The sequence below is a fragment of the Balearica regulorum genome, chromosome 1 (genome assembly GCF_011004875.1).
Source record: "Balearica regulorum gibbericeps isolate bBalReg1 chromosome 1, bBalReg1.pri, whole genome shotgun sequence".
NCBI classification, from domain to species: Eukaryota; Metazoa; Chordata; class Aves; order Gruiformes; family Gruidae; genus Balearica; species Balearica regulorum.
The window spans coordinates 197,090,468-197,111,334 of record NC_046184.1 but is presented as its reverse complement, the minus strand read 5'-3'; the positions used below and the strand labels follow the sequence as shown (position 1 = coordinate 197,111,334).

Below are 20,867 nucleotides of genomic sequence, written 5' to 3'. Positions count from 1 at the left end.
GATTTCAGGGGACGGTGCAGTGGGCTAGAAAGCTAATTTAGTTGGGCTTAAAAATACCACATTTCCACAATTATCCTATGTTCTAATATTCAGTTTGGCATATTTGGTGTGTATGAATTGTTACTGCATTTTTCTTTCCCCTCTATAAAAGATTTAAAGGAGTACATCATGTTGCACACAGCACAGTCAGCAGCACTATCAAACATGACATATGTAGCCAAGTCATGAAAGAAATTACACAGCACTGCAAGCTATTGTTTGAAGGCAAATATGCAATTATAGTAGTGGTCATGTTGTAAAGCACACGCACGACAGCAGAATTAAAGTCACATTAAAACCCACCCAAGCCTTACAGGGATCCTGCTCAAGCCCACAGCAAGATTCTGTGACAGCCATTTGGGATCTTTTCACAATAAGGATTTGACAATAGGAGATTTAGATTACCACAGAGGGGGAAATCCCTTCTTTCCAGTGAGAGGCAGAGAAAGGTCACAACCTATTAGTCTATAAAATCACAGCAATAATTACTTTAACATACTAACATTCCCATCCTCTCAGCCTTCCAGCCTCAGGCTCCAACAACAAAAGCATCCACCTTCCCTGGCAGATATGAAAGCTATTCTTAATGGAATTGATTTGATTAAAAACACCCCTATCAAGCATTTTAAACAGCGTATCTGGTAACACTACAAAAAAGCACATATTGGCCCACACATAAGATAAGAATCTCTTCCTTCTCTATCGCTATAAATTTCAGCTTCTTGCTTTATGACCTTAAGACAGATTTCAAACCTATCACTGGCTCAAGGCTAAGAAAATCACTTAATTTGAGATGCTGGCCAGTATAGATTGGAAGGAGGAAGTTCCACAATTGGAAAAAAACTGTGCAGAGGAAAGGTCTTTGGATGTCTGATTGAATAATAAAAATCCCCCAAAATAGGCAGACCACAGGAGGCTGACTGGGCTTCGGAATGCTAAATCCTAACAGCAGAGCGCAGGTGTGGCAAAGGGGGCTCTGCAAGTCACTGTGGTGACCACAGCACAGCGACACAGCCACATTTTAGACTATCAAATTCATTTTTCAGCTTAAGACGGCACAAGCTGCTTTTTATGCTTCATAGCTGAGTTCTGGCACAGATGTTTAAAACTTTCCAAACTGTTTAACAGATTACACAAACGGCCAGCAGTAGCTAAGCAGGGAGAAAGGACTCTACCTCAGTAATATATTCTACTGTGATAAATTCCCTTTCAGTGAGGCCGTGACTCCTGTCCTAGTTGAGTCCCTTCGGAAGAAAAAGGAAAATGGAAGGAATCAAATATAAAGCAAAGAACTTGCTGAAATGAGTCTTCGGGGCCTTCCCTGCGGTGTTGGCACTCAAAGCTGTACCTGGGCTCCAGTAAGTCTTTAGCCACAGCAACACTAATTAATTGAGGGCACTTTGGAAAATGCCCTTCAATCCCCTGCTGTGACTGCTGGACTGCCCACAAAATTTCTCCCTCAAGTCCTTTCTGCTCTTTTGAAGCTCTACTGGAACGTGCCCTGCAGAGTCTGGGGCGAGGGAGTAGCTTTCACCGGATGGGACCTGGCTGGAGGTGGTTCCTCGAACAGGTGCAGGGGCCCAGGGAACCAGCGGGAAGCAGGACGGTGGCTGCCGGCCCCTGCAATGAGCCAGCTGAAGACAAAAAAAGAGTCAAACTCCAAGCTGCAAAAGCTGCTCCTCAGCTGTCTCTGAGCAGCCAGAGAGGAAACAGTGTAAATCCAAGATATATGAGAAATAAACGGAACATCTTATCTACAAAAAGATGCAGGTTCATTAGTAGAAATTCAGTTTTGAAGCACTGTATGCCTCCGAGCGTGCAGAAAAAGCAGGCAGCAACCATCGTGAACAGGATCGAATAGGGCTGCACCCAAGTGCACCTCTGTGGGGACATATGCCAGGGCGCTGGCTGTACGTGTGTGGGCAGCAATGGGTAGAGAAGCTGGAGGGAAGCAACCACACCAGTGCAGATCTTAAACACTGGATGCCCCTCTGTATCACTAGGGAAGCCCACAAGAGGCAGAATACAAATCACAAGTCATTTTATTCTAGTCAAAGCTAGCAGCAAGCAGAGACTTCCAGGAGACTTGCACACATGTGTTCAGGCTCACTATACTGAGACCAAGGAAAGAGCGTTCCTCATGCTGCTCTTGACAGCAGCAAATGATTAAAATTCAAGTTTCCCAAGAACGGCAAAGCCAGCCAGAGGCTACTGACCCAGAGGCTGCTATTGAAAAGACAGCAGGTGTGAGTAGATCTTGCTGCTCTTCTATTGCTAAATCTCACATTAGATGATGTTTGAAGCTAGTAGTGTCGAGGTTGAGCTGGGCTGAAAGGAGCAAAAATAACACTGTATGTAAACAATAGCTTAAGAAGAGGGTTAGCATAAAATCACATACTAGAAGTCTCAGCAGTTTGCCCTGAGTTTTGACCACCACTGCTCAGGCAGATACTTTCCATACTAAGAGAAACAGATTTACGACAAGCTTGTAATTAAACCGTCTGAAGGACCAGTAAACTTCTGCGTGTTGTTTTATGCCACTTCCAACAAAATTAATGCAAGTGTTATGTGTGACTGGGTCTATCCTTGTTTGACTGCTGGGCTGCCTTTTCCCAGTTCCCAGTTTTTATGACCTACATTTCCAAACATCTGTCAGTGCTCCAAAGTCAATGCCATAAAACTCTCTGGTCTGTTCACATGTTCTTCTCTCACAGAGCAGTAAGAAAAACCTACGACATGGTGGTCAATGTATTTAATGCAGCTCTGCTTCCGCTACTGAGAGACAGCTATTTAACAAAATAGCAGCCAGTTCACAATTTGAACAATTAATCTGCTTGTTCATGAAACTCCCTGAGTGCCTCCTGGTTTATCAGCAGCCATACGTAGGTGCCTGTACTGCATCCAACAGAAAAAGAAAAACTGGTAAAGTCAGGAAGTTGGAGTACACACATATTTCAAAGTGCTATTTAAGAAACTTAATTTAAAATTCAGAATTTCCATTGACAAACTTAAAAAAATTACAATTAAATGCGTACGCACCTTTGTAAGCACTAATTTATCTAACACGTAAAGCAAAGAAGCTACTCCAAAACCCAATGAACATCCAAATACTAAGCATTATTATCACTGCTAACGTCAAGTTCTTCCATTTGTAACTTTTGCTCTATGGTTTTGACCTTACTAGATCTCATTTTCACACAGGCTCCCTTGCCAGCACACTTTTAAGAAATTTTCAGATATGCAAATATTTGAAGACAATAGAATTGAGATAAAAACCAAAATATGTAGAATAAGGGACCCAGGCTGAAGTTGACTTTCATTTGAGGGGAAAAAAAATACCTTGCTTTTTCATATATCAGTAAAGTAGCCATTAGATTTCAAGTGTTTGGTAAAATAGAATCAATTAATAGTTACCTCCAATACCGTTATGAAAATGTTCATCTGGCTGCCTTTAAAATTCAGACTGCTTTAGCTCTAGGTGACATTCTCATTTAAAATTCTAGATTAAAGCCAGCAAAACCAAGGACTCTTCTTTGGTCAGTGACTGTTCACTTTTTTTTTTAAAATGTATTTTTATATAACATTGATTTGAGTCTGAGCTTGATATCAGTTTCAGACAAATAGCAACTGCTACTACTCACACACACAACTGAAAAATCCACTGATCTGAGAATCACTGGTTAACTGTTGCAGAACTGCCCCTCTCCCATCCTCAGCTCGGCAGCACCCACTGAGGTATCTGTCCTCGGAATATTTGGGAAGGGGCAGAGGGGGGTGTGCAAATTCTAGGACCATGGCTCTTACAGGCACTCGGGGGATCCAATATCAGGAGAGGACCAATGACTAAACTCAGGACACAAGCCAGTTTACTTCAAGTGACCAGTCTGACTTTCTGTACACAGCACAGTTACACTACCTAGAGACAATTGCTCGTGAAAACCCAGGCTCAGATTACTCTGAAGACACTGAATGGTACAGCTACAATTCTCATGCTCCATTTTGAGGCTGGACATTTGGAACGTGAATAATGCCATTAACCCAGGAGAATTAGGTAAGCCCCATGGTTTTTCAATGACTTAAGTTTTTGTCTGCACTAATTTTACCTCCAAATCTGCATGTCTGAAACTCCACACTCTTCCAGTCTGCTTAAAGTGATTACGTCTTTTCAGTAAATCTTGGATTGTTCTTTCTCCCGGCTGCAGAGTTGTCTGCCTGCAATTTCTCAAAAGAGCACCAGGATTTCATGTCCATTGGCCCCTGCATTCCTGCCAAAGCCCTGCAGAAATGAGAGCTGCTGCAGCTGCCAGGGTTTATTTACACACATTCCTGCCTCAAATTGAATTAATGAGCATAATTTAACTCAGGCAATGTCCTCCACAGCTCTTGTTTCTCTTTGCCCCTCTTGACATTTCTTTCTCTCACACAACCTCTCTTGTAGTCTGTCTTAAAGCAGTATCTAAAGTGATTCTGGTGTAAAAAGTAATTGCAGACGCATTGTATCTCCCCTTTGAGCCGATAAACTTGTACATATCTGCTTACAGCCTACTTTATGGAAAGCCCAGGATCCCCTTAATGAGTATCCAGAAGGTTAACTTGAACTTATTTGCTCTGTTCATTTTTCAGTTTAGCAACGAGCTTCCAGTTTAATCACTTACAAAAGACCCAGTCTTGGAAAGAGCTCCGATGCAACAGATGAGAGCAGCTGATGCTACAACGTATCTACAGTTGTTAATGTTCACATGCCATATTTAGTAAATATTTTCTACATAGGTCTCCAGTCCATTTCTGCTCTCAGAAATCTGAAATTTGGCATCCACAGCATAAGGGGTCTCAACAGGAACAAGCCCTGCAGGTGCCATACAGACATGTCACATACAGGAAGCCCCCTTTATGCCACTAACCAGACTGATGCTGCGTTTCCCACACCTGATGTCAGATAAAGCACAAAAATATTTCTCCAGATATTCACCCCCATGTGACTAACAAAGCCCATTCTCCCCTCTATTACACACACTGTACAGGGTGTTATCTCACACACTGTGTATATTACACCTGGCTTAGAACAAAAGCCATATACTTCTACTAGAAGAGTGTGGGAGAGAAGGAACTAAACCTTTAATGATACATACATTTGCTACATCAGCACTTCACAAGCATCATGGACAAGAAGATTTCAGCAACACTTTAAACCCCTAGATCTAAAGGGAAAAAAACACTGCTTGGCACACAGCAGTTTGGCTTTCTGGGAAAAGTATTCTCGTAGGAAGTTCCACAAGACCGTATCTATCCAGTTGGGCTGATTCATGGAAAGGATGTTCCTTCCCCTAAACAAGACTAACAAGATCCTTAAGAGTATCTCAATGAGATATCTATGTGTTCCGGGACTTGTGATTGAAACCCCAACAAATTCTGTGGACCCGAGTTTGCAACCCCCACAAACAAACTATTCAAGTAGTATGGGGAATAAACAAGAGGAGTCAGAGATGTGTGCATGTCTGCAGGACTGTGATCTCATTGGCTTCACAGAGACATGTGGGATGACTCCTATGACTGGAGTGTTGGGATGGAAGGGTACAGGCTCTTCAGGAAGGACAGCCAGGGGAGGTGAGGAGGGGGTGTCACCCTCTATGCCAGTGACCAGCTGGAGTGCATGGAGCTCCACCTGGGGATGGACAAGGAGCTGACCAAGAGTTTATGGGTCAGGATTAAAGTTAGGGCAGGGACAGGTGACTTTATAGATGTCACTTCACCCGATCAGGAAGACTAAGTGGATGAGGCCCTCTACAGACAGATAGGGGCAGCCTCACGTTCACAAGCCCTGGTCCTCATGGGGGACTTCAATCACCCCGATATCTGTTGGAGGGACAACACAGCAGGGCATAAGCAATCCAGGAGGTACCTGGAATGTGTCGATGATAACTTCCTTTTCCAAGTGACAGAGAAGCCAACAAGGAGAGGTGCCATGCTGGACCTTGTTCTCACCAACAAGGAAAGGCTGGTGGGGAATGTGAAGCTCAAGGGCAACCTTGGCTGCATTGACCATGAAATGGTGGAGTTCAAGATCCTGAGGGCAGCGAGGAGTGTGCACAGCAAGCTCGCTACCCTCGGATTCAGAAGAGCAGACTTTGGCCTCTTCAGGGACCTGCTTGGTAGAATACCATGGGACAAAGCCCTGGAGGGAAGAGGGGCCCAAGAAAGCTGGTTAGTATTCAAGGATCACCTCCTCCAAGCAATGCATCCCAACAAAGAGGAAGTCAGGCAAGAACACCACGTGGCCTGCATGGATGAACAAGGAACTCCAACACAAAAAGAAAGCCTACAGAGGGTGGAAGCAAGGGCAGGTAGCCTGGGAGGAATACAGAGAAATTGTCCGAGCAGTCAGGGATCAGGTTAAGTAAGCCAAAGGCCTGACAGAATTAAATCTGGCCAGGGATGTCAAGGGCACAAGAAAAGCTTCTACAGGTATGTCAGTGATAAAAGGAACATCAGGGAAAATATGGACCCTCTCTGGAATGAAACAGGAGGCCTGCTTACCCAGGACATGGACAAGGCTGAGGTACTCAATGACTTCTTTGCCTCAGTCTTTACTGGCAAGTGCTCTAGCCACACCACCCAAGTCACAGAAGGCAAAGGCAGGGACTGAGAGAATGAAGAACCACCCTCTGTAGGAGAAGATCAGGTCTGAGACCATTTAAGGAACCTGAAGGTGCACAAGTCCATGGGACCTGATGAGATGCATCCATGGGTCCTGATGGAACTGGCAGATGAAGTTGCTAAGCCACTCTCCATCATACTTGAGAAGTCCTGGCAGTCCGGTGAAGTTCCCACTGACTGGAAAAGGGGAAACATAACCCCCATTTTTAAAAGGGGAAAAAAGGAAGACCCAGGGAACTACAGGCTGGTCAGCCTCACCTCTGTGCCCAGCAAGATCACAGAGCAGATCCTCCTGGAAACTATGCTCAGACACATGGAAGATAAGGAGGTGACTGGTGACAGCCAGCATGGCTTCACTAAGGGCATATTGTACCTGAAAAATTTGTGGCCTTCTATGATGGGGTTACAGCGTCAGTGGATAAGGGAAGAGCAACTGATATCATCTATCTGGACTTGTGCAAAGCATCTGACACATTTTTTTAAAAAAATTTCTTTTGATATTGGCATCCAATTTAAAAAAGAACAACTAAAGTCAACTTGATCAAAGAAATTCACCATCACTTCCTCTGACTTCTGTATCATTAGAGTGGAGAAATTTCACTTGAATTTGGAAAAGCCTTCCCTGAATGCAGCTTCTGTTGAAGCAAAGCTTGAAGTGGTTACTTTTCAAGCTCCTCTGAAATAGAAATAGCCAAAAAAATATCCCTTTTTGGTACAACTCTCACAAATTCTCTCAGAACCCTGTAACAGGAATATTTCTTTCGCACGTGAAAATGAAATGCCAAACACTGGCTGTTGTACTGTATGTACATACCGTACTAGATAAAAACGCTACAAGCAACAGCTTACATAGATACAGAAACCATAGGACTAATAAAAGAAATAACAAAAAAAATCCTTTAGATATTTACTAAAACAGATGGCTACTCCAACATATTGCACAAAAGAAATCCTTGCAAAGGTGATAGTAATTTTCTTTTGCAGAGTCTAAAATTACACTCTGCTAACCACATTAACTTCTCTTCTAGTCACTCAACATTTTGCACACCCATGTAGTGGCAAAGCAATGAATTGAGCATGGCGTGGAAACTTTGAAAGCCAATGTTTCTTCATTCTACCTTTTATATTCCTTGCCTTCTCCCCAAACAAGAATTCCACTCCCTCAGCACCTCCTTTGCCGAGTACTGGGTGCAGCTCTCAGACTAGTAGAGGTGGAACTGATGGCTAGTAGGTGTTCATCCTCTTCCTTCCCAGAAACCTTCTGAAAATGAAAAATGCTCCAAACACACAATTTCAATGTAAATGAGTCCATCACTTTAGAGAATGAGATGAAAAAAACAAGTTTGCATATCATATTGTTCTGGTTCATTTCTTTGAAATGTATTGGCATCTCCCAGTTTCTGAACAGGGTAAGAAGTGGTAAGAAGTACCTTCAGAGACTTCTCTGAAATGCTGTTCCATAAATTTGGGCTGATTTATTAAAAATTAAAAAGCCATTTTGGGTCAATTCTAACAGCACAGTTCAGCCACTGTACTGAAGCCTTCCTTCTCCTCCCCCAGCATCCTCCAAAAAGCTCTCTGTGCTATAGAGAAAGGATGTGTATATTTACTCGTCTATTTTGGCTGTGACAACACTACTGTCCAGGCTTTCTCTGCATCAGCCTGCTGACTCTACAGTAAGGACCAAATTGCCTTCAGTCATAGACCGGGAAAGGGAGGTGTGTCTGGAGCTGCAAGATGGAACCATGCAAGATGCTTGGCAAGAAACTGCAGCTCTTAGTGGCGGAAGACACTCACTTCCCAACATCAAGCTACGAAGAGGTGCCGTTGTTGGGTTTTACGCTACAGAGACCAACGGTGGCACATCTAATCATGAGTGGCTCCTTCACGCTTTAGGCATTATGTTACGGACGACACCTGTATTATCCTCTGTCCTTGTTTCCCATCAATCCTATTGAATCACGTACTACTCTAAAGAAAACACAGCTCTCTGGAAGTGTAAGTGTGTATCTGCTTAGCACCACCGTTGTAATGCTGTTAACTCTTTTCCACAGTCTCCTTCCTATGCCTTCTGAGGAGGCTACCAGTACAGAAATACCACCTCAAGTGATACCCGAACCCAAATGAGAAATTACACTCTACAAGCCAAATAAGTGCAGTTTGACTTCCCGCACAGACACCAAAAGGCATTCCCAAAACGTACAGCACTCAGATGAGAGCTGATTTTTGTCAGCCACGTCCGTCAATAGAGAAGCAGCACGAGGCACCACCGCTGCCGCGTTAACAGGAAAGCCGCAGGGGACAGACTGTGCCGGCTGAGCCACGGCAGCGGGCAGGGTGCTCGGGAGGGCTGCGCTCCTTCCAGCTACTCCTGAAGCTTGCGTACCCACGTTTGCCTTAGAACAATATAAGAGAGATCATTTCCACTCCTCAGGGCTTTTTGGATCAACTTTTGACATAATACAATTGGGAAGAAATGATCTCATGAAATGTATACTGTAGGGAGGAAAGGGAATAAAGATATGTTTCTAATTGATCTGGAAATATTTTCCCATATGAAATAGTTATGCTGGTCTCTTACAAAAATGCAATTCAACCAGCACAGGAAAGAAACAGTGGCATGGAGCACAAATTCAGCTAAACAAACAATTCTCCCCCAAACAAGACCCCTTTATAATAAGTAAATTCAAATAAAAACATAACATGACCCTCCTGTCCCCAAAGAACCAAGCAGAAAACAACACCCCAACCAAACCCCAAATATCTGCTCTCTGGGCTTTCCCGCATCCCTCAGAAAACAAAGCAACTTAAGTGTGACCAAAGCAAGCTATAAACCCACTAATTCCAACTCACAGACAGTCACCTCCTGCCCTCTGGAACAGATCCCATCTGCTGCTCCTCTTATTTTCTAAAGAAGCTACAGCTTCATTGCTATGAGCTTAACTGCTCTTTTAAAAAATCACTTTACATACACAATTACGCTGCCATCTTCCTTTCTTTGCATCCTAGAGATTATAGGAACACCACCACATTGATCTCTCTACTTTCATGTCCTTTCCCTCCTGCCCATCTTCATCACGCCAGACCATTTAGGCAATAAACTCCACGTAGGAACAAGATATTGCTCGGTGCCTCCGCGCTGTCTGGAAACGTGGCTGGTTCCTACATCTGACAGCCACAAACAGGAGCGCTGAGGCAGACCCAAATCTGTTGGCTACGAAGCCTCTCACATTGCTCTCCAGCCCACCCTACCATCCCCGTGTAGCACGCTTAGCCTACGCAGCTGATCTGCAAAAGATGCCACAGAGGCATCATAAAAAGGCACAAAAACTGTTACTACTCTCCACTTATGCCATCTAACAGGAAAAAAAAGTTGTGGGTTTTTTTTACCGAGATGCACACAAAGCCTTGTTACAGATGACACCCCCCCACTACAGAGCTGTTTGCTTTTTCTCCTCACGTTTCTAATGCAGAACACAGCCTACATCCAAAATGCTCTGATCCACTATGGCAAGTTTGGCCTTGCTCATCAGTGTGGCTCAAAACACGGGCTTTTTTGTATACATGAGTATTAGTACATGCTGCCTCTGGTACAATACAGTAGCTGCTTTTCTAAATTTAAAAGCCAGCTGTTTCTAATTAAGAAAATACCGAATAGGATATCTTCCAAACATCTTTCCACGAGCATGCAACAAGGCTTTGCTACTTTTAAATATATGAAAAAGTGATTTAGGGAAATTTTAAGAGACATTGAGCAACCCTGGACTCCAAATTGAAAAAAGATGCAATTTTTGAAGCGCAATCCATTACCACGGAACGATAATTCTATCCTGAGTGAAGGAGCTTGTTCCTGGACACTGCTATACCCCACCGCTAAACCAATAAATCTGGATAATCTGCCAATTACACAGAAGCGTAAATGTTCTGTGTGCACACTGTATTTCTACTTAAGCTATTGAGCAGCGTTTAAACTTAAGACTACCTGATCTCCAAACAGACATTGGCCAGACGGCATGGCTAGCATCCAGGTTACACTGCCAACACTCAAGGAAAACCAGCTGACACCCTACGCACCATCGGTACAACCTGCAGGTAACCATTTATCTCCACTCACTTTCCTATCTCTCTCCCATCTAACACACCAGCCGGCTAGCCGCAGTTCTTCTGCACGGCAGGAATAAAGACCAAAGTCACAGAATCACAGAATGGTTTGGGTTGGAAGGGACCTCAAAGATCATCCAGTTCCAACCCCCCTGTCATGGGCAGGGACACCCTCCACTAGACCAGGTTGCCCAAAGCCCCATCCAACCTGGCCTTGAAGTCAAGGTGGGCACGTGAAGACTTCAGAGAAGCCTGGTGGCCAGCTGACTGCCTCGCTCTGCAGTGCCAGCCCCCAAACCAGAAACAGTTTTTATGCTCATGGCTTAACCCTATTTTCACATGGCTCTGCACGGGAAATGCCAGCACAGTGCTTGGCACAGCTGCAAATACAGTCCTGCTTTAAAGCCTTTACGAAAATACTTCCAAAGGGAAATAAATTTGGGATATCTTTAAGAAATATTTAGGACAAATTCGCTGCAGAGTTGCCAAACAGGTAAAGTGGCACGTTTTGGAGGTTAGCCTCCAGAAAAGCAGCATGTTTAATCTACTAGTTTAAATGTTCAGAAGTTATTAAAATATTTATTTTCATTTATCTCAATTTTTTTCATCTTTTTGGTGTATCATATAGAACAACACAACGTCAGGGATCTAAAAGTGAGAGATTCATTTCTGAAAGCCATGTGTGGCTCATAAAAACCCAACCCACTCCTTCAACAGATGCGTAAAAATATACACATGCTTCATTAGTCTAACTTGTCTGCTCAGAGCCTAGTCCAACACTGCAGAAAAACTTCCAAAACCACATCAAGTACCATGGAGACTGCTGTGCATAATAATAAAAACAAACATGATCAGCAGGCATTAAGGACTCAATCTGCAGGCAAAGTCTTATTTCTGCCTAACAGCTGGATGAAGCATTTCCACCAACCAAAACATTGACACCACAATGTAATGTGCAACCGACTGCAGACAAACAAACCACAACCAGAACAGCCAATTTTCTAACTAGCACCAAACTGCAGAAATACGAGAAGCCAGAAAGAACAACAACTGAGACCTCTGGAAAAAAAAAATTAAATGTAGAAAGGCAAAAATATTCTGGAAAACACGAAAACGTACATTAAGCTGTCAGTATTTCAGTGTGGATTTGCAAGAGTAGTAACGTGAAACCTCTTTATTATGTTACAATAATGATTATTATCTTGCCTCCAGGATTTTCTGGTTTTGTTTTTTGTGTTGTTTCCAAGTCTTCCAAACCATGCAGGTTTCTCACACGTTTTAGCAATAACTGAATCAGCAAGATTTAAGAGAGCTTTAGACCAAAGGCCAGCTACTAAACTGGCCATGCAACCAGAGTCCATCAGACCCTCAAGATCACCTCCTGCCCTCAAAAGCCAACGACCTAGTGCAATAGCTAAGGTGAACCTGTCTTGCAACACAGAGAAGAATGGGAAGCTTTGCTAGAAGAGGGACAGATGTTTTCTTGACAAACCATTAATATGAGTAAGTCCTGCTGCTGCCACATTACAAGGGATCAACCAGAGATCTCGATTACTGGGATCTGTTAAAAAGCAGCCTTAATCCAGGTAAAGCTGCTGCACAGCTTCCTTAAAGTCTTTACGTAAGTAGACAAATAACCTAGCAAGAAGTTGACACTTTAGCCAGAAAAAAAGAAATATCTTCTGTCAGCAGCACTAGGAAACAAAAAATGACTCTGCCATTAGAGCTGTGAAAGCATGAGAGTAGCTGTTTCCACTATGCAGAAGCAGAGCTGGTGGTAAAACAATTATTTGGATTGTGATTTTGATAAATCTCCTCTCAACCGCAGTTGTACAAAAGTAACTGGGATGTGCAGCAGCTCCAACTTCAGTACCTCCAGCCATGAAGGAGCAAGCTGGAGGCCTCAGATGAGAAAGGGCTTCCTAACGCCTTCCTGAGATGAAAATAATGAGTTCCAAACTGAAAATGATTCTTAAACCCCGGTTCTGAGATATGACCACATACAGCGCGAAGCAAAAGGGTAAAACCCTAGAAATTACTAACCTGCACTTTGGATTAACCACAATGTATGACCTCCCAAAACCAAATCATCCCCCCCCCACACACCTCTTTTATACCATCTCCAAGCTGAAAAAATGGGACTGATACTAATCTTCCTAAAGACATTTCCTTAATGGTAACAACAATTAACGAGGCAGAAACAAAACAACACTTCAGGAAAATAGATTGCAAAAAAAAGAAGAAAAAAAAAGAAGTCACAGCTCAATAGTAGTCCTTCCTAACAGATGCTTCAGGGGAGTGATGGGAACACCCCCCCCCCATGTACACACACGCTGTCTCATAAAACACTAAAAATACAGTATTTTAGCTTGGGGTAGAGAAGGAAGATCTCTGTTGTTCTTCATCTTAGATAACGTCTGGATCAAGACTCAAAGCGTTATCGCTTTCATACATATATATAACCATCTACTTGTATACATACACGTGCTTTCAGGCACAGGTATCTAGGTATGTGCATGGGTGGAAATACCTGCACACAGACTTTGACCCCATACAGTGTAATCTTATTCCCATATGCTACAACTCCTATGAAGAAATCCATACAGGAAAAGAACATGAGCAGCATTTCCCTCGCACCACCTCTATGATACACAAAAGAAGCGAGCACAAGCGTTATTGCTGAGTGTTTCCCTTCGGGGCACCAAATCCCATCCCCCAGACAAAAAGAATACCCAAGATTGCACGAGGGCAGGACTATGGCTAATGTGCCGGTCAACAAAATACCAATCGGTTATGAGCCGCGAGCCACAAAAGTTCAGGAAAAGGATAATTAGAAAAGCACTCACATCCTTAGAGCAGCACGTTTCTGTACCACCTCTTAATGAGTATCAAAGTGGACAGCAATTTTTTAAAGACGTAGGCATGTACTTGTTTGCACTGATCTGTGGTGGCTAGTCATAACTACTGGAAGGTGGGAAAGGATTTACATATTGTACCAAATGCTGTCATCTGGAAGTGCTTATTCAAAACCAGTCAGCTCCCATACAAATACACTGGCTCCAAACGCAAGACAAAAAAATAGGCATCAACTTTTCTCAGTGTCACTGTTCTCTGCAAATATAAAAAGAACTTCTCTTAAAAAGACACAAATACTCAGGAAAGCCAAGAGAGCTATCAGAGGGCTTCCTTGGTCTTACGTTATTGCTTCTGATACTATTAAAGGAAAATATTATTTGTCCGTCTGAAAAGGTTGCCCCAAAACAGCCAGAGACTTTATTTCCAAAGTACCAAATGTCATACTATTGGAAAACTTCCACTAAGGACTACTGAGATTTTTATCACAGCTTTGTCTTATTATGTTACATGTATTGTATTGTGAATACTGTAGTGGAAACAGAAGAAATACGTTAACTCTCTGACAGCAGAGAATAACTAAGTTGCTTCCCTTTGCCCCCAAGGAGGCAAAAAATGGTATTATTTTCCCTATGAGACTGTTCAAGATATAATGGGCAAGAGAAAGAAATACTTAGTGAAAATGGCTTAATAAATCCCAGCAGAAACAAAACATTTTTTCACATACTTAACTGTCTGCACGGCTCCATGCTGACATTTGATGAATGGACAGCATAAAATGTTTTGCACCTCCTGTGCCTTCTATGGATGGCACAAAACCCTGGCTGGCACAGATGCTAGATGAGTATTACACTTAAAACATGCTCCCTTCAAGTGCTATTGGATTTGCATAGCAAATCACGATCTAAAATATTACGGAGTTCAGTTTATTTGAAGATAAACACACTAGCAAGATTTAAAATCAAAACAAAGTAAGCTTTTCACTGTCTTATTTTGTTTTTAAGACACCTTGATTACTTGTAAATGCAGAAAAGATAGCAGGAGTAAAGGACTAGCTGAAGTCTGGGAAGCAGCAAGGCAATTCATTTTACTGACCAGAGTCTAGCACGATCCCAGCTCACTTCACCATGAGCTGGTTTTATGACAGCAACTCATTACTCAAGAGACTTTGTATAAGTTAATGCAAGTAGTAAGCAAGTTCCTGGTACCTTGGGAGCTTTCCTTGGTTTTACAAAAGGATAAAGGAAACAAAAAATCCACTCTCTTCCACTGCTAATCCTTCTTTCAAAAATACAAGAAAACTGATAGAATGGTATTGTTCCACACCTCCCACACTGAAAGCCATACAACAGATTATCTCTGACTGTATTCAAAATGTGTCTTTCTAAAATGATGAATAATCCTTAAAGTCTTAGATTGATGATTACTGACCCAGGGGCACAGCTCTACAAGTACTGGACTAGACACTCAAATTAAATGTGTTCTCTATTAACAAAAAGGTACATTAGATTAAAATAATCTCAGCAAGATATTAGTAACACTTCTCAAGTCATAATGTCAGAAAAAACCAGCATAAAATCAAAGTTTGAATAGAAACATTTTCTAAAAACATATTCAAGCAAAACCAAAACCTTATTAACATGAAGCTTTTGTTCTGAGACCTGTGGTTTATGTCGGAGCAAATGTATATGACCAACACAATTTTGTTGCAGTTGGAATTCAAAAAAATGGGAGCTACTTTTGAAAAGAAAATGCAACATCAGGCTAAAGCTGATAGTCTGACCCTGGGAAGGAACAGCTCAGCTTATCGTTTGTGTTTTAGAAGGCTGACACGTCAATGGCAGCACTACGATGCTGCTGTGGAGGACAAGCAGTTTGTGGCTCTGCGTGATACTCAAGTCAAATTTTTGCTTGATATATGAAAACGTGAATTAGAGCTGCCGATGCTGTACGTGCTGTGAAACACACCAAGATCACCACGAAATACTATCAGAGGACTGAAGCTTTGCCTGTCAGTCACTTAACTTGCTGATCCCAACCTGTCAGCTGTCACACTCTGCTGTAAGAAGCTGTCCATGAAAATCTACCATAGCTTCCATTATCCCCAGTGTTTTAGCACAAGATAATAAAATATGTATTAGGGCAGAACAGTAACAAAATCACGCCCAACTGCTCTTCTGCTCTCATACAAACATGAGAGTAACACTGGAAATCTCTAATTGCCTTGCAACACTCAGCTTTTTTTATTATTATTTTCTAGTACACCAGGGTGACATGAGTTAAATATACTTAGATTTGTCGTTAAAATTATTAGTTTGTTTTATTTCTTTCTTTATCATAAACGGTATCTTTGCATTAAAGAAAACTCTAAACTTATTACCTTTTTCTGGTCATTTTGACAGCAGTTCCACTACTACAGAATAACTTTTCACCATACATTTATTAAGTACTTCATTGTTCATGGTAACCCCCTATTTTAAATACACACAAGGCTCTTGAGTGATTTTGACAGGCTCGTGACTCAATCTTCTCACCACGGGTTGAAATAATGACACCAAAGGGAAAATTTCACCACCTGGAACTCAGCTGACACTGAAGGAACAAATCCAAAATTCCTCTGGTATTATAAAGGGACCAGTAACATATCAGCTTCCCTTCTGCTTCTGACCATCTCATCCTATTCTCAAGTAAATGCTGGTTTATTTTAAACAAATGTAGGAAAGAAGGGAACAATATGAAAGCAAAATATACAGAAGAGAAAGAACCCATGATAAAAACCCAAAACCCCAAAACAAATAAACTAAATTTCTACCTGGCATTTTGTCAAACACACCAAGTTTTACTAGGGAAGCACTAATGAAAAAGCCAGTCTTGCTGCTATCCAAGTGAACTGAGGATTGTCATACAGTATCCACAGCGCATATAATCATGTATGATGTCACTTTTAGGGAGAAAAAGAGCTCTTCTAATGAGGAGATTAAGCTAAATGAATGCAGGGATTAAAAAAAGAAAAGGTTAAAATGAAGTACAAGCGCTCTTACTAGAGCACAATTCCATTCCAAGCATTGTGCGTTGAGGAAGCAGCAAGCAGCAGCACCGGCGACAGCGGGGCGCCGCGCCGAGCAGCTCACCATGCAGCCAAGCGTTCGTACTGACCTGCCCCAGCATGTCTGGCGCGATGGGAAACGTGGGCCAGATGGCCGAGTAGACACCGAAGAACACCAGCCAGAGCAGCATGCTTCCCCAGACGGCCAGGTGACTGAACTGTCAAGGAGCAGGTAAAGAAGGAGAGTCAACACAGGGCACTGCTTCCCCCCACCTAACCTATAGCTAGTTCTCTCTTCAGGTCTGTGTCAGTCTCACTCAGGCACTTGGTTTCAGGCCAGTAGCACAGGTTGTTTAAACAGCATAAACCAGTTCTCCTCTTTAATCTTTGCCTCACGACAGGGCAGACAGATAGTCTTCTCAGCCAATCTGTCTTACTTGGAGCTCCAAAAACTCATCAGATTTTCCTTGGAACTCTGATTTCTCTCATCTAGCTCCTGCTTCCCGTTGTGCGGGTGCCAGATTCAACACGTACATCAAGGTGGACATTTTCAAAGGCTCAGGTTAAAGTTCACCTGGACAAATCCCTTATGGCAGAGCGTACGCATACGAGCCACGTGCACCACCCGCACACCTTTCACAGAGGAAGATTCAGTGCTGTGTAATACACTACCACAATCAACATCTACCGATCAGCTTTTTTCTTCTTTGTTTTAAAGGTTTCTTAAGTGATTTACAGATATGCATGCAATTCACATCTTTACAGGTTCTTTAGTCTGTAGACTCACTAAGAGTAAATAAAAGTAGTATTGAAGTGATTAAGCACATGTCCAGCACAAACTTCGTTTCAGTTTCATTAAAGAAAGTCATTTTTCCTTACACACCCAAACTATTTTGCTTTTCAGGATTATTTAAGCTGTTTTACTTTTACACTGCAGTGGATGGAATCAGTAATTTCAGTTGTAACAAGCAATTGAGCTCATTATTGGCTCCAGCTTTTTTGGATGCCAACAACTCCTGCAGCTGATGACTTTGGCTCCAATTCAGAGAAGTACCTGCATAAATCTTAATTACTAATTACATATGGGTTTAGGAACATGGGAATGAATTCATATACCGGTTCCTGTGGTGGACACAGTGTGTTCGTTTAGTTCTCAGCTTTATACCTTCTATTTGATGACTTTTTGAACAGTATGTCTGAGAACCAAAGAAGGGTCTGAGTATCGCATTCTGTGAGATAGACACAAACCTCTGGAAGGAGAAGATTGCTCCTCCTCTGGAGGCACTGAGCATCCTCGGAAAGGAGAGCTTTCTCCAGCACAGGCAGTGAAAACAGACAAGCAAGGAGTCTGCAGCACCAGTGCACAGTGGCAGATAGCTGGGAGCAACTGGAGGCTGCCTTACAGTAGAGGCATTCACAGGGCAAAACGTCAGAGGCAATAGAAAGAACACTCTTCTAGGCACTCTCAGAAAGCTGGATTTTTGTTCGACCCTAAAAGTCGCTGGGCTAATGAGCAGGACGGGATAGGCCCCTTCCTGGAGAGACACAGTAAGCAGGAAGATTTGTTTATAAATTTCACTATTTACTCTGTTTCACTCAGGAGAACCACAACACATTTTTTGATTCAGTTTTAATGTGAATAAAACTAAGAGACTGGAAAGAATATTTTTTTTTTAAACACTTGGAGGAAGGTGGGAATTTTATCCTTTCAGTCTAATTGCTTTTCTGAAAACTAGGGACAACTGTCATCAAGAATCTGACTGAAATAAAGCCCTGCCACAGTGAGCAACTGTAGTGCTTAGCTCCCCAAAGAACAAGTACTGCAAGGCTGCTGCAAGAACTCAACTTAAAGAAAAGCCAGCCCCATCCAATGGCAGAACACCATCAGCACTGCTTTCCCAAAAGGACATGACGCTTTCTCCTGGGCCACAGCCCTCCTGCCAAACAAGTGGACAGAAGGCTCAGAATAGCTTGGACTGATGCTTCCCAGCTGCAAACTCCTACAGACTTTCCGACTAAAAACAGTGAAGATAAAGGCAAGCAGGGAAACAAATCTAAGACCTACTCCTATTTTCTAGGAGGTGTATTTATGCTAATGAAATGACATCATCATCTTGGTTTTGTCTCTCCTGTTTTTCTTTCCAGTCTGCTGGTAGAACAGTTTTTGACTTGTGCAGCTCTTTATCTTGCCCTTTCCAGCTCAACAAAGACTTTGCTCATTTTATGTTGACTCTCTTCTTCTCGTGGTTATCCCAATCATCTCAGGCTTGTAACTACCTGAATTGCTTCTCTACCTTTAAAAGAGCTTCTGCTTTCAGGAAGAGCCCTCCTTGCCCTGCTTGGAAATGTTCCTTATGCACTCACCCCACCAGCCTTTGCACTGTTGATTCTCCACTGATCTCTGTCATTTACCCTTGGAGGATTCATGTGCAAAGCAGAAGCGAGTCCGTCAGATGTGTTAAATGAATGACAGTCAGAAAAAAGAAATCAAGGCACTCTCACATAAAAACTAGACACACTGTATGGCTATCCTATGTGTCCTATTTATCTGAAATAGTTCATACAGTGTGGTAAAACAGTGAAGAAAGCTGTAAGTGTTTGGGAAAAAGCCTACTGCAGCGCTCCAGATAGATAACACGTAACATGAAGCTGCTCAACACAGCTTCAATGTGAGGACTCTGTCATGCGTCATGTTACCACTTTTACCAAAGCCTTTCTTTCCACACTACCTACTGGATATACCCGGCTTCCAACCACTTTGAATCTGCATTATTTATTTAAAGCTTTCAGCTGAATCCATCATGTTGTCCCAAGTGGCAGTGCCCCTCTCACTCTCAAGAACAAATTGCATGTAACCAATCCACTTGATGATGGAGAAGAGGTTTAACTCAATGTTGTACATTTAATACTTTTCAAGTAAGCTAACGATTCTCTGTGTGTTGATTCACTCACAGCTGAAACAATAATGGTAACCAACATCAGATTCCAAAATGACGAGAGTCATCATTGTCCAAGCAATGGGACAGGAATTAGAAGTACATATAGAAATAAGTTGGTTCTAAACACAACTTTTCTGTGCGTAACAATCATTTCTCTGCCAGCGTTAAAGAATACTGAGATCTGCTAAACACTATGCTATCTTCTAAAATAAAATTTTGAAAAGAGGGGATCATGATTATCCCCAAATGACTGAAAAGATACCAACTACCCAGGGAAGGGGAGAGAGAAGGAAGCATCAAACAATTCATAACATAACAGGATCTAAATAGGCTCACATACCTCCCATGCAGACTTGCACGTATCCTCTTCTAGTGCATGAGGGATTAATTTAACTATTTTTGCATTTTAAAGTGTTGGTACACAACACAGAACTTTTATGCACAAGCAACAGCAAAAAAGAACAGATTTTGTTTTCAGATGAGAGAATGAGGCAGAGAATATTAGCATCTCCCTAATAATTAACCCATATAGATAGCATTTCATCTTTAAAATTCAGAACAGACATCAGCTCATTAATCTTAACAATTCCTCTGTCAGGAATGAAAGAAAGCATTTTACAACTAACAGAAGCAATGAGGTTACAAGCTTTAAGCCAAGCCCCTCCAAGAAACTGGTCAAATAAGAATAGGAGAGTCCTCAAAGCAGCTTGGTCTTGAGGGCAGAGTGTCTTAGTATGTCACGAGAAGTAGATTCCCCATAGGGTATCTCATAGGTGTGGAGAAACAGGGGCTCCATCAAAATCAAAAGATTAGTGTTTCAGAAGGGCTGGGGGAAAGAAGGGGAGAAAGGTGTTGAAGGTTCATCAACACAGGAACCCTCCTACCCGCCATGTTCTTTGCGGGTCACTGCCCTGCCAGATTCTGACACCAACCAGTAACAGAGTACTCATCGCAAATAAATGACTCAAATCTAGGAATCAACATAACCGTTTGACTAGCATCCTTATTACTCTAAGTTTCCAAACAAAAAAACTCTCATCCAATGTGAAGTCACTAGTGCTTTTTACTAGCTTCAAAGACATTTTGAAAACCCAGTTGTTTATCTGTGGGCAGACATCTTTCCTTCCCTATTGCATTAATTTTTAAAGGAGCTACAGAGTACAAAGATGATGTTCTTGATCGATTTCCTTAAGCGATTACCGTAGTATGTTGATTTCATGCAAAATTTTTCTCAA

At 42.2% G+C, this 20,867-nt stretch overlaps 1 protein-coding gene across 5 annotated transcripts in view; it reads right to left on the bottom strand.

Moving 5' to 3' along the window:
- Positions 1-20,867, bottom strand: part of ATP8A2 (ATPase phospholipid transporting 8A2) — a 340,357-nt gene that overhangs the window by 77,707 nt on the left and 241,783 nt on the right. For all 5 annotated transcript variants that reach the window (XM_075742143.1, XM_075742141.1, XM_075742144.1 and 2 more), the window contains one exon: positions 16,804-16,911. In XM_075742143.1, the coding sequence (XP_075598258.1) occupies positions 16,804-16,911 (108 nt within the window). The remainder of the gene's footprint in view (positions 1-16,803; positions 16,912-20,867) is intronic.